The sequence below is a fragment of the Halichoeres trimaculatus genome, unplaced genomic scaffold, assembly GCF_033239565.1.
Source record: "Halichoeres trimaculatus isolate MK-OKI-2021-1 unplaced genomic scaffold, fHalTri1.1 fHalTri1_scaffold_21, whole genome shotgun sequence".
NCBI lineage: Eukaryota > Metazoa > Chordata > Actinopteri > Labriformes > Labridae > Halichoeres > Halichoeres trimaculatus.
Genome location: NW_027437199.1, coordinates 1,046,938 through 1,060,584, shown reverse-complemented (window position 1 = coordinate 1,060,584; position 13,647 = coordinate 1,046,938). Strand labels below are relative to the sequence as shown.

General features: G+C 42.5%; 1 protein-coding gene across 4 annotated transcripts in view; it reads left to right on the top strand.

Annotated features, from left to right (window-relative positions):
- usp6nl (USP6 N-terminal like) overlaps positions 1-13,647 on the top strand; it is a 93,685-nt gene that overhangs the window by 63,135 nt on the left and 16,903 nt on the right. For all 4 annotated transcript variants that reach the window (XM_074698461.1, XM_074698460.1, XM_074698457.1 and 1 more), the window contains 4 exons: positions 4,329-4,402; positions 12,341-12,420; positions 13,165-13,204; positions 13,492-13,572. In XM_074698461.1, coding sequence (XP_074554562.1) covers positions 4,329-4,402; positions 12,341-12,420; positions 13,165-13,204; positions 13,492-13,572 — 275 coding nt within the window. The remainder of the gene's footprint in view (positions 1-4,328; positions 4,403-12,340; positions 12,421-13,164; positions 13,205-13,491; positions 13,573-13,647) is intronic.

The following is a 13,647-nucleotide window of genomic DNA, read 5'->3' as shown; positions in this document are numbered from 1 at the left end:
CTTTCTGAAAGAGGCCAGAGGCTGCGATTAAAGACGCTCAGAGCGGAGAGCGTCTGAGGTGGAGAAAGTTAGAGACGCAGGTTTTCTTTGAGTTTCCTTCAGAGAGAACATCAAGAAAAACGCTGATTAAAAGACGTTTGCGAAGAGTTTTAAAGTGTTTTCAGCAACCCAAACTGTTCCTCATGAAAGGTCAGAGGTCAAAGAGGTCACGGCAACCAAACTCCCCATACTCACCTTGTGAAGCAAAGCAACTTCTCCCCAGAACAAGCCGTGTATCTACAGGAGACACATTTTTGGATAAGAGCAACTTATCCAGCAACAGAAGGAAGCAACATCTTAAGGTTGCTGCCAGTGTAGTTTACAGAAACCAGCAATGTATCCCTCGAGTCGAACCATGTGTCTACAGACAACAACGTTTAAGTCAGCAACTTAGCCGCAGCAGCCCCATGTCAGCAGACGCAACTTATTGACAAAAACTGACAATGCATCTCTGGAAATATCTGCAAAGAAATAATGTGTTGTTAGGAATCAGCAACTTGGCGACAGCTGCATTGTATCAAGAGAAACCAGCAACTTATTTAGAGAAACCAGGAATTAAGGTATGTATCAGCAGAAGTCAGCAACTGGTTGACAAAATCCAGCAATCCATCCTTAGAAATATCTGCAAAACACCAATCTGTCCTGGTGTCAATGTAGAGTCAGCAACTTGAACTAGAATGTGTTCACATAAGAAAGCAACATCATCAAAACAGGAAAACATCCATAGGAGACATTATAGAGTCAGCAACTCAGCTAGCAATGTATCAAACCACAGCATCATATCAACAGGTGTCAGCAACATTTTTACAGAAAACTAAACTTTATTCCCATGAGATAGCCATGGCTTTAGGATGCTGGCAACTTGTTAAGAGAAACCAGCAATTTGTCCCTAGAAATATCCTCTTAAGACACTAATCTGTCCTGGTGTCAACGTAGAGTCGGCAACTTGAACTAGAATGTGCTCACTTAAGAAAGCAACATCTTTGCAAAGCCGGCAATGTATCCCTGGAAACATCCATCGGAGACATTATAGAGTCAGCAACTCAGTGAGCAATGTATCAAACCACAGCATCATATCAACAGGTGTCAGCAGGATTTTTACAGAAAACTAAACTTTATTCCCATAAGATAGCCATGACTTTAGGATGCTGGCAACTTGTTAAGAGAAACCAGCAATTTGTCCCTAGAAATATCCGCTGAAGACACCAATTTGTTCTGGTGTCATCATAGTCGGCAACTCAGCTAGCAATGTATCAAACCACAGCATTGTATCAACAGATGCCAGCAACATTATAACAGGAAAATACACTTTATTCACATAAGATAGCAATATCTTTAGGATGACGGCAACTTGTTAAGAGAAACCAGCAATTTGTCCCTAGAAATATCTGCTGAAGATACCAATCTGTCCTGGTAAAGTCAGCAACTTGTACTAGAATGTATTCACATGAGGAAGCAACATCTTTGTAAAGCCAGTGACTTGTTTACAAAAAAACAGCAATGTGTCTCTGGAAACATCCATTGGAGACATCAACAGGTGCCAGCAACTTTATTACATGAAACCAAATTTATTCACGTGAGATAACAATATCTTTAAGATGACAGCAACTTGTTTACAGAAACCAGCAACCAGAAACGACAGCATCGTATCAACAGATGATGGAAATATCTTTAGGGTGTCAGCAACATGTCACCAATCTGTCCTGGTGTCAATCTGGAGTCAGCAACTTGAATAAGAATGTGTTCACATAAGGAAGCAACATCTTTGCAAACCAGTAACTTGTTTACAAAAACTGGCAATGTGTTTCTAGAAACATCCATAGGAGACTTTATAAAGTCAGCAACTCAGCTGGGAATGTATCAAACCACAGCATCGTATCAACAGGTGATGGAAATATCTTCAGGGTGTCAGCAACTTGTTTAGAAAACCAGCATGTGTCCCTAGAAATATCAGCTGAAGACACCAAAGTTTCCTCAGAAGGCAGCACGCCTGAAGGATGCCAGCAATATAGTTGCAGAAACCAGCATCTTGTCCTCAGAAAAAGACAGTTTACTAAAAGAAGACACAGATGTTTTCTCAGAAGTCAGCAATTTAGGCAGCAACATATGAAACAACAGCAGCCAGTGACGAACAGAAGTCAGCAACAAATGGAAGCAACTTCTTTAAGAAGACATGAGTCAGTCCTGCACCCACTGAAGCCAGCAACACATTTACAGGTGTCAGTAATTTATTTACATGAACCAGTGATGAATGAAAAGTTTAAAGAGACAGAAACCAGAAATAAATCTTTAGTTGCGAACAACAGACGACAGAAACACTCTGAGCTCAGATCAAATGATAAATCCAGCGTCTTCAGACAAATCTGCCTCTTTCCAATTTTCTGTAACACTTCTCTATGAATAACCCGACCCCTTCAGGGTGTGAGGAGTGTGTGAGGAGTGTGTGAGGAGTGTGTTATTGTGTGAACTCACACAGCTGCATGCAGGTTGCTGCTTCCTCTGCTGCTGCTGTGTGATTCATTATCCAGCTCCTCCACTACGAGTCGAGCACTTTATCAAACCTTAACACAACACGTCCTCTCCTCAAACAGAGTGTGAAGGTGTGTGTGTGTTTAAACCTTAAATGTTGATGCACAGAGATGTTAGATGAACTCAGACCTGGTTTTTCACTGTGAAGGAGCTCCACTCATCAGCCCTCTCTGCACACACACACACACACACACACACACAAACACACACATACGTTATTCTGCAGGGCTGAGGTCAGGGCCAGCAGTCTGGCTTGGAGTGTGTATTCAGAGGAGTCCACGTCAGCTCTTGGCTCTGGTGCATTGTGGGAGAGCTGGAGGAGCACAGAGCAGGTCTGTGACGGCAGAATAATCTGATGGATGTGAGACGAGGAGAAAAAGAAACTGACGTTTAACATCTCGGAAAAACCCTCACTGTTTTTATTCAAAGTTTAAATCAGAGTTTTCTTATTCTGTCAATGATATGAGCAAAACCTGTGGTCACATTAAAAATTTTAGTTCATTTCTTTTTATTTGCAGAGAAGCTGTAAATGCAACACTAGTTTTGTGGAAGATATTCCCACAGTTTTGCTGTAATTTGACTCAATTTAAAATCATAAATCTAGAGATTATAGTTCCTTTTCACTTTGGGTCACAGATATTTTTAACGTCTGCATCGATAAACTTACCACATGAGATTTAAAGTAGTAAAGCTTTCGATAACAGAATGAAATTTTTAGATTTTGGCGTAAATTTTGGAAACTTTTTTCTGTTAGTATGCTGTCTTTGACTTTCAAGAAATGAAATCCACCAATTTCTGAGTTTGATTCAATGGTTTAATTTGAAATCTAGATATTGCCGGTGTGGACTTCAATTTCAAGCCTTAAACATAGGGTCTGCAGGAGTTTTCTTTACTTGTCAGTAAACGTAACACTCAAACTAGGCTCCTCCTCCTTGGCTCAGTGCCAGCGGCAGCACACACCCACAGCTTCCAACTGTGCCTACTTGAACACACTAACTATCCCAGCAACCACCTGTAGCATCACGTTTCTACGTTGGAGAGACTCAAGAGCCGTGCACCCTCACTTAGCATGTTAGCAAAAGCTAATCATGGATATTTGACTCATACCTGGTTAGCAGAAAGCTAACTCACATCGCTCTTTTTCCTGAAAGTGAGTGAAAGTTGAGCCAAGCATCATTCTTGTTTAGGAAAAAGATTGTTGTTTGGTTTTGTTGTTTTTCTTCCTCCATGCTACGTTTGCTAACATAGCTGCTCTGATTAGCTTCTTCTACCACTTGCTAATCAACATGCAAAGTCACTTCTGCACTGGGCACGCTGTGATTGGCTGAGGTAACCATGCTTACTCTCTGCCCGTGAATGTCCCAACACAACCAAATCATCAACATCCAGGCTGAGGAGGGGGTTTAAGGCGGACACAGACACTGACACACATGAATAGAGGCGATTGAGCAGGGTTATTCCCGTAAAAGTTAATGCTGTGAGTCGTGGTGTTTGGATGTGAAGCTGAATGGCGATCACTTTGTGTTTCAGAGTCTAAAACCTGCAGCAGTATTTGGCGTTTCCACGATGGCATCACTCACTCTATAAACATGATTTATTGTGAGACAGTTTTCCAGTTTCCAGTTTCCTTCCCTGACTTTGTGTAAAGATCAGAAATGTTAAAAGTGTGGTCACAGTTCTCCCACAGCTCCACGAGACGGACACAGCTGCTTCGGTTTGACGCTCACAAACCTCTCCTCTTTTCTCTTCTCTCTCTGCAGCGTCTGATACCGAGCAGGATGCGGCGGTGAAACTCGACCAAGAGCGAGCTGAGATAGTCGCCAAATATGACAAGGTAACACCTCCTTCCTTTCCTTTCATCCGGCGCTAAGCGTACTCTACAACAACAGCTCTCCCTGTGGTCAATCGGCCAGATTCCTCTCACTCACCCGAGCTTCATAACTTCATAACGTGGCGGTGAAACCCCTCCATAAATCTCGGCCTTATTGCCCGTGAAACACAATAATAACAGGGAGCAGCCTGCAGGATCTGGCCGCTCTGCATTTACACATTTTCATGAAATTAGAGAAGCTGTGATTACAGAGCGAGAGCCATATTTTCCCTGCAGTATCTTCAGCCAAATCTCGTTCACGGCCAATAAAAATTGACATCAGAATTATGCGTATAAACGCCGTCTGATGATCCACAGTGTGTGCACGTTCAGTGGACTAACACTAATTATGTCAGAGAGGCAGCGGAAGACGAAATGAGCCTCTCTCCAGCTGAGAAAGTGTTCATTAAACCTATTAGCTGCTTTATGTGATGCTGCTTCATTGATTAGGATTCAGACGCTGCGTCGCTCCCATCAGGCAACGTTTTTCACCAAAAGAGGAGACAAATCTCCTGATATCGCTCTGGATTTCTGCAGCTTTCAGATTTATTCTTTTATGAAAGAGCCTCATGAAGTGAAAACATTCAAGAAAAACAAGTAGATTTAGGAGTTAAAGGTTCATTACTTCATGTTCTTTGTGATTTTATGAGTCAGAATGTTTGTGAGTGAACACTGAAGGAGGATAAGTTGGTAACAAATTATGTCCAAAGGCTCTGCAGTGACCCCTGTGGCCAGTATCAGTAGTGTTTTTCTGTTTCACATTTGTTTTGGAAAGCAGCTCTTTTTTCACTCTACTTTTTTTTCTTTAAGACATTTTTCCCACAATGCAAAGTGACTAAGTAGTTCATTTATTTGTATAAAGGGCAAAAACAATCAAACTTTGTAAACTCTCCTTATCAAGTGTTTTGTCTGATTTTCAGAAGAAAATGTCTTTTTAGATTTAATCTGAGCCACATTCACCTGACCAGTCCAGTAAAATGTCTTGTTTTAAGTTTTTTAAAGACAAAATGAGGTCTGAACTAGGGCTGCAACTAACGATTATTTTAGTAATCGATTAATCTGACGGTTATATTTATGATTAATCGATCAATCGGGGAAAAAAAGGATAAGAACGCAAAATATATACAAAGAAACAACATATTATAACATAATTAAACTGACCAGATGCTACTTTTATAAAGAATAAAAAAAATATATGAATGTATTGTTGCTTAAAGAATCAACAGTTTGGGCAAAATAACAAAAAATATATTGTTATATCATCAGATTAAGAACTTACTGGGCCAAAAAGGCAAATCAATAAAAATGCGTCCTAAATATTTTCATCTGCAGGTCAAACAGTTCAGTCCCTCTGCCCTACCACTATCTGTAGCAGCTAACGCTAATGCTAACGTTGGTTTAATGAACTCCTTGTGGTTTTCAGAAAAGGTGACGATTTAATATAAAGACTAAAGAGTCCTAAGGCCATATCATGCATTTCACAACATAAAGAGGAGTCACAATTAACACGCTGTGAGCTTTACTCAGCGTGAAATTCTCCCAAACTCTGGATTTTTTTGGACAAACGGCTTCTCCGGCTCTGATGTTATTCACATGTTTACTTGTTTCCCTCACCTGCTGGCTCGGCTTCTCCTCTGCCTCTGCTGATCTGTTTACATGTGACGCATACAGCCCCACAGCCCAGGTCATCTACACTCCAGTCCAGTAGGTGGCAGTAATGCACCTTCAGCTTGTTACCAACCACTAAAAAATCCAACAATAAGGAAAAAGACGAATGAACTGTAGACAAACTAATACAGTAATGACGCAGCACAGTGCATCAATCATGGAAAAACGTTTTTGACGCTTTTACTAATCGATTTTTATCGATTTTATCGTTGCAGCCCTAGTCTAAATTTTTTGTGACAAGTTGAAAAAAATAATCTGCCAAAGGAATAAGAGAAAAGTTTCTTGTATTAAGACTTTATTCTTGTGGTTTTTGAAGCTCCAGGTGAACTGCAGATGTCTTACCCTCAGGGTCTTGTTGGTTGCAAGGTCCAGGCGAGTGCTACGTTATTTGCCAATAATATGCAAATAGTATGCAAATCACGCCATCCTAGCCCCTCCCCCTCAAACCCTCACCTAAGAAAAACACTGAAATGATAAACTGTGATTAATGAAACAGTGATATCTAATAAATAAAATATGATTTGGATTTAAAAACAACAGAATGCTAAATTTTACAAAAAAAGGAAATTATATAAAACATTTGATGTCCGTGTTTTTCAACAAAACGTTATCAATGCAGTTTCCTGTGTTGATACCATTAAAACTTTTTATGATACACCTTTTATTTTTATTTTTTTTTCAATAAATACATTTATAATCAGTGCCATTGTGTGTTTTTCAATCTCAAATTTTAATCTCAATACTAATACTTAAAGTCATCGTTTTGGCTCCTTTAACCTCCCTCTGATGGCGTGGCTGTTTGTGAGTTCAGCTGTTTTTGCAGTGAGCTTCATTAGCATCATCAGAGGACATTTTGACCCAAATAAATAGATAACGACTCATTAAAACAGCAGCAGACACAGGAAGCTGTTTGCTCTGCAGCTCAGTTTGTGCCGTGTTTAACCTTTAGGGCGTGCTCCGTGTTTCAGACGCCGTCGCCTGCTGCTCATCACAGTTTGTTTCTCTGGATTAAAGAAACACTGGACTAGAAATGATCATTAACGTTTGCAGAACCTATTCTGGACAGTAGCTCTCGTGCTGTGTGTGAAGGTGTGAAGGTGTGAGGTTGTGGATGTTTCCTGAGTGACTGGACCATTACACAGCCGGGCCATATCAGCCAGGCCAGCCGCCGCGCTCCGTTTGTAAATGAGTCTTTTTAATTTAGTCCAACAGGCGGCATAATCAGGCCGCCTCATTAGGAGTGAAGAGACCGTGGAGAGGCGTGATGATGGAGGCGTGTGTGTGTGTGTGTTTGGAAAGGCACAATGAGGCACAATCAGAGCTAAATCAGTGTCACTGTCACTGCCAGGAAAGGGGGAGGAGTTAGCACGGCGAGCACGCGCAGTCACAGCTCATCTGGAAATGATTGTGCAGATTGTGGAGAAATGAGGTGTTCTGTTTCCTCTCAGGTGTGTGTTTTTGAGGACGGCTCTTGTCGAAAATGTGTCGTCTGTAAGCGCCGACAGATTAACCCTGAAAAGAAATCATCTCCACCCTCCCTGGAGTCAGACCTTCAGTCATCGCTTAGAGAAACTGATATCATTCATTTTTAAAATGGATAAATATTTCATCACTCAGCTCAGGACTTATAAAGTGGATTTATTGAGCTCATGAATATTTAATTAGCTTAAATGTATGTTAATGAAAACACTCTGTTCTGCTTTTAATATCAGAGTTTTCGCTTAGTGCAAAAGCTCCAAACTCACAGGACGATTCTCACAGGTTTGAAGATTTTTATCCTCCGTTAAAGAACAAGAGGAGCTGCAGATTGGTTATGAATCAGATATTAAAGAGTAGAAACACACACAGGGGGGTGTGTGTGTGGTCCATCAGAGCTCTGCTGACACACCGTCATGGCGGCGCTGAGCAGCAGAGTCCAGCTAAGGTCCAGCCTCAGATCGATCTTCAGCTCGGAGAGATGTGATGAACGCGTCGGGTATGATGACGCCAGAGTGTGAACACACACACACACTCATGGTGTGAGGTCTTTGATTCCTCACAGCTCTGTGTGCGTGTGTGTGTGTGTGTGTGTGTGTGTGTGTGTGTGTGTGTGTGTGTGTGTGTGTGTGTGTGTGTGTGTGTGTGTGTGTGTGTGTGTGTGGTATTTATTTGACTGAGGTGTTTCTGCTGACGCTGGGCGAGGACAGAGGGAGAATTTAGAAATATTTCACCTCAACATCTGGTCCTTATGCTGACCTGTGAGACTACCGACAGCCTCGTGTGTGTGTGTGTGTGTGTGAGTGTGTGTGTGACTGAGAGGAGTGTTTTTGGTCAGGTAGCGCTGACTTGGAGGTTTTGGAAAGATTTCAGAATAATACGCTGCAGAAAATGAAATCCAAGCTCGTGTTTTTGCCTTTGTTTGATTTAAAAACGATATTTTTAGATGAGCCACACTCGACCGACACGACCAGAAAATGTTTGATTTCCAGATTTTGAAAGACAAAAATGGCGTGGGTTTCTTGTGAAGAGTCAAAACAAATCTTTCTGTGGGATAAGAAAGATTTAATCACATGGTTTCTTGTACTCAGACGTTATCCTTATAGTGAAAAACACACCTTTTGAAGTAGAAGTACAGTTTGACTCTTTAGAAGCGATCTAGACACCATATGCGTGTTGAAAACATTTACCAGATTTGTGAGGTGAGATTTGCTCGTCTTACGGCCCATTTATGCACAATGTTCAGATCATGAGCCTTCTGTCTGTGCTCTGCGATCATTTTGTCTGTATTTCTGCACGTTTCCATGACGTTTACAGACACGGACCAAACGGAGCAGTACCACCAGAAACCATAAGGGGCAGTGTTGCCTAATACATAGCTTTAGTGAGACACGAAGAAGAAATAACAATGAGGGAACTTTTAAGATGTATTAAACATCCCACCACCTTCTACGACAAGTCCTCCATTTTTGTCTTTTATACGAGCGATGCGTTAGCAACACCTCCCCCACAGTCTCCATGTTTGTTTTTGAGTTTGTTGTTGTCATAAACTTTTGACTCTTGGCTGCGCCCCCTGGTGGATATATTGGTTAACAGCAACGATCCTCAGAGTTCATTGATGTGAAGTGTTTGTTTTTCTGTTGAAGAGAAAAAAATCATAAGCCTTCAGTGATCTTTAGGATGATTATTCACTGATCAGAGTGTAGTTCATTAAAGGAATAAATCAGCTGTAACGTACTTTGTCTCTTATCGTTCAGCACAAAGAGGCAGAAATTAGCGTCTAACAAAGAGGGAACGAAAAAGACAACGAAAGCCAGAGAGGAGAGAGGAGGCAGGGTCAAAGCGACAATAACAGACGTCAAAACTTCAATTTGAAGATTGATTTAAAGGTTTTTGTTGCTTTAAAATGAGTGAAAACAGAAAGAGAAAGGAGTGAAGAAGAAAGGTGAAAAAGTCTGATTCATCCCCTGATCGACCAGACGTAAACTCTGAGCCTCCATCATCAAACTACCAACTTTGTGTCCTCTAATCCCCCCTTACTCCACACACACACACACACACACACACACACACACACACACACACACACACACACACACACACACACACACACACACACACACACTGCCTCTCTTTGATATCCCCTCCCCTCACACACTCCTGTTTTCTATCCGCTCCTCGATGCTGAATTAACCGGGGATGTTTTTTTTCGGAGTCAGACGGTGACGCAGGTGGGCGTCTGGCTGTTCATTTCACACCTGTTAATCGCAGCACACACTCATACACACACAAACAGTGTGTGAGCTGTCCCTGGGTTTCACATAAACACACACACACAAACACACACACACACACACACACAGTTTCCCAAGGGCGGCAGAGTCGTGGCTCTGCTTGTAATCTAGCAGCCAATCAAAACATGATTCTCTGCCCCCGAGAAACGTGGGCGGCATAAATCTGGAGCTCAATCAAAAGTCCTGTTTGGTGATTTTCAGCAGATAAACAACATCAGACGTTCTGAGGGGCTGCAGCTTCAGATTATTCAGGTTTTCAGTCCTTCTTTCATTATTTAATCCCTCTTTATTTTAGGATTTTACCCAAACACTGAGAGGAAACGCTCAGACGTCCCAACATGAAGACTGTCTCAGCTCACAGTGGATTAATCCTTTAACTGTTTCTTCCTTTAATTATTAAGATGAGTTCACTTCAAACACTTTCTGTTCATAAAACTCTGCTCTTTGTTTCTTTCAGGGTCTCTGTCCTCTAACACCGTTTCAAAGCCTCGGATTCAGAGTTTTTCTCACAGGGTTAAGAAAGTTTTCCCTTCAGTAGTAGATGAAAAAGTCCACTTTAAATATCTCCATGCTTCATGTTAATCTTCTAGAGATAAAAATAGAGTCATACAAAGAAAATATCAACCTGTTGAATCAGAAAATATTGTTTGATATATTAAAACATGTCAGGGAAAGGATGGCGTGCAGACACTTTTCAAGGGAAGGGTCAAAAAGGTTAAAAAAGGCACAAACAGCGAGTTTTCCCCACTGAGTAAGGTTCAAACTTCAGTGTGTTTTCAAGGGTGCTTTAGCGTTTTAGTCTTCTGCCACATGAGGGGGCAGTTAATTGTGTTCAAACAAGCCGAGGGGCAGTTTAGTGCATGTTTTGGTCCTGAAGAGTGCACTTTAGCGCACGTTAGCTCCCAGTAAGCTCCTTACCTTAGCTTGTTTGACTCTAAAGAGGGCTCTTTGGCAAGGATTGTTTTAGTTCCCAGGAGAGAACTAAAGTCTGCTTTTTGCCTACTAAGAGGACAGTTTTTCATGTTTAACCAACCTGAGGAGGTAGCTTAGTGTGTTTGCCAACCAGAAGGGCACTTTAGCACTCACTTTGGCTCCCAAGAAGCCCCTTACCTTGGTACTAGTTTGGTCTTGAAGAGGGCACTTTGGCAAGGTGGGTTTTTGCTTGAGTTTGTGTTTTGGCTCCCAAAAGTGCACCTTAGCGTGCATTTTGGTGCCTAGCATGGCAGTTTATCATGTTTTGAACAGACAGGGGGCAGTTTGGTGTGTTTCTCCAACCTTAAGGTTACTTCAGGGCATATTTTGGGTTCCAAGAAGTCCCTTACCTTAGTGCTTGTTAGGGATTTTGCAAAACAACACATTCAGCTGTCCCCTTGGCTGTTCAAAACATGATATATACTTCCCTCTTAGGCACCATAATGTGCGCTAAGGTGCTCTCTGTGGAGCCATAATGTGCACTCGAGTAAGGGGCCTGTTGGGGGCCAAAATGCACACTCAAGTGGATGGAGACTTCAGGGCATGTTCTGGTTCCTAAGAAGCTTCTTACCTTAGTGCTTGTCTGGCTTCCAAGAGGGTGCCTTAGCACTGGTTTTTGCTCCCAAGAGGCTCCTTACCTTGGCGCCTGTTAAGGATTTCAAGAGGGCGCTTTAGAGAGGGGTGTTTCTCCAAGAAGGACAGATTGTCACATTAAATCAGCCAAGGGGGCAGTTTAGTGTGTTCTGCCAACCAGAAGGACACTGAAACGCATGTGTCAACAACTGGGCCACAAGGGGGCGAGACCCTAAAATACTAACAGTATTTTCACCAATGTGGGGTAAAGTTTACCGGATTAAAAATTAGGGAAGCTTGAAATATCGGTATTAATATCAGTATCAGCCGATATTTACTCATTAGCTGTCAGCCATTTTCAGAGCATCTTGAACGATCTTTAAGACCCAAATAATCTTGTTTTCTCTGACTCTGTAAACACCAAAACTACCTAAGAGGAGTGGACTCTCTTCTTTTATGTCTCTCTTCCTGTTTTTGATCCAAAAAACAGACAAATGAACTTTTTTGATCGAGGTCATTTCGAGCGCTACATCCTTTGATCCTCTCCGTGGTCGTCTTTTCTCATAGGTGTCAAGATTTTTTTTTTTTTTAACAAATATTGATATCAGTATAAGATATAGTTATTGGCCAAAATGTTCATATTCGTGCAACCCTATTAAATAAAAAAAATACTCGTCATCAGATGAACTGTTCGTGGGAATTAGCGTTCCTCATAAACCTGGTTTAACTCTCACACACTCCAGAGGAAACACATCTTGAAGTTTGCAAAACTGGAACCAGCAAAACTTCTCTGTTAGAAAAAAAAATCCCATTTAAACTGTTGATTTCATCTCTCTACAGTTTATTTTCTCTCCTCAAAGAGCGCGGTGAGGTTTCCGTCTGTACATGCTCCTCACGGTGTTTCTCTCTGTGTCCTCAGGGGAAGGAGGCCACCGTGGAGCCCTGGGAGGACACCAACTTCCACCTGTACAAAGTCGTGGACCGCTTCGGCTTCGTCCAGTGAGTGCGCTCGCCCAGAGCCTGTGATTATTCCTAACACCCAGCTGAACGCCGCGCTGAAGGCCGGAGCAGGAAATGAGAGGCTGTGAGAGCGAGCGTGTCTGCGGCTCTGAGCCTCTTTAACAGCCTGTGAGAGCGGTATATTTAGGCTGGCAGGAAACACGCCGGTTAGCCACAATCACAGAGCAGCAGCCATAGGATCCTCAGCGTGAGGCGGGGACGGAGACCGCTCTGGGTAACGTGAGGGTTTGAGACAGACGAGGGGACAGAAGCAGCCCGAGGTGAAGGTCAGAGCCTGGATGAGAAGACGAGGAAGAGGAGAGATGACGCTGGCAGGAAGGAGAGTCTGATCTCTCTGTGCTCAAAGGCTGAAGACGCCGCGTGGTTGGAAAGAGAGCAGACACGTTTACTGAGACAGTTCAGACTCAAAGCTGCTCCTTAGATAGTATGAAAACTAGAATCTGGGTTTTTATTGTATAGTTCAGCTTCGTGCATCTAGAAATAAGACTAAAAGTTTACTCCCTGACTTTGTGAGTGATCTGTGAGAAAACATCAGCAGAGATGAATCTGAGGAATGTCTAATGTGTTATTTCCTGTTTGTGTCACGCTGACATGTCCGATGTTCCCGTTAGAAGAACGAGAACTGACCCTGTCGTTTTCTTTGAGCTGAATTTTTCCACTTCGTATTGAACAGAAAAAGCCAAAAACATCTGACTCTCTGTCTCTGTCTCCTCCTCTCTGCAGCGAGGATGAACTTCCATCCTACGACTCGGTGGAGGAAAAGGTGAGTTTCTCCAACGCTTCTCTCCTCATGTCCCCGTTTATCTTTAAATTAAACAACTGTTCTTTGAGTTCACAAGAGAAAACGTCTGTTCAACATCTGCAGAAGTCTGAATCTGCAGCGTCTCTCCAGCGTCACACAGCTGTGAACAAACGGTCCGGAAGTTGTTGTTCCCTGTAGCCGTCAGGCTGCTGCTGCTGTGACAGAAAATTCCCACCGGACTCGAACGCAGCTGCAGAAAAACTGGCGAGATGAAAGTTATGAACGTGTCACTTCCTGTGTCCCCGCAGCAAAAACACGTGGAGGTGGAGAGGACGACCAAGTGGCTGAAGATGCTGAAGAGCTGGGACAAATACAAGAACAGTGAGAAGGTGAGAGAAGGTGTCCTGGTTTCTTTTAACCCAACGGTCTTCAACCTGCGGCTCTGGAGCCTCATACGGCCCTTT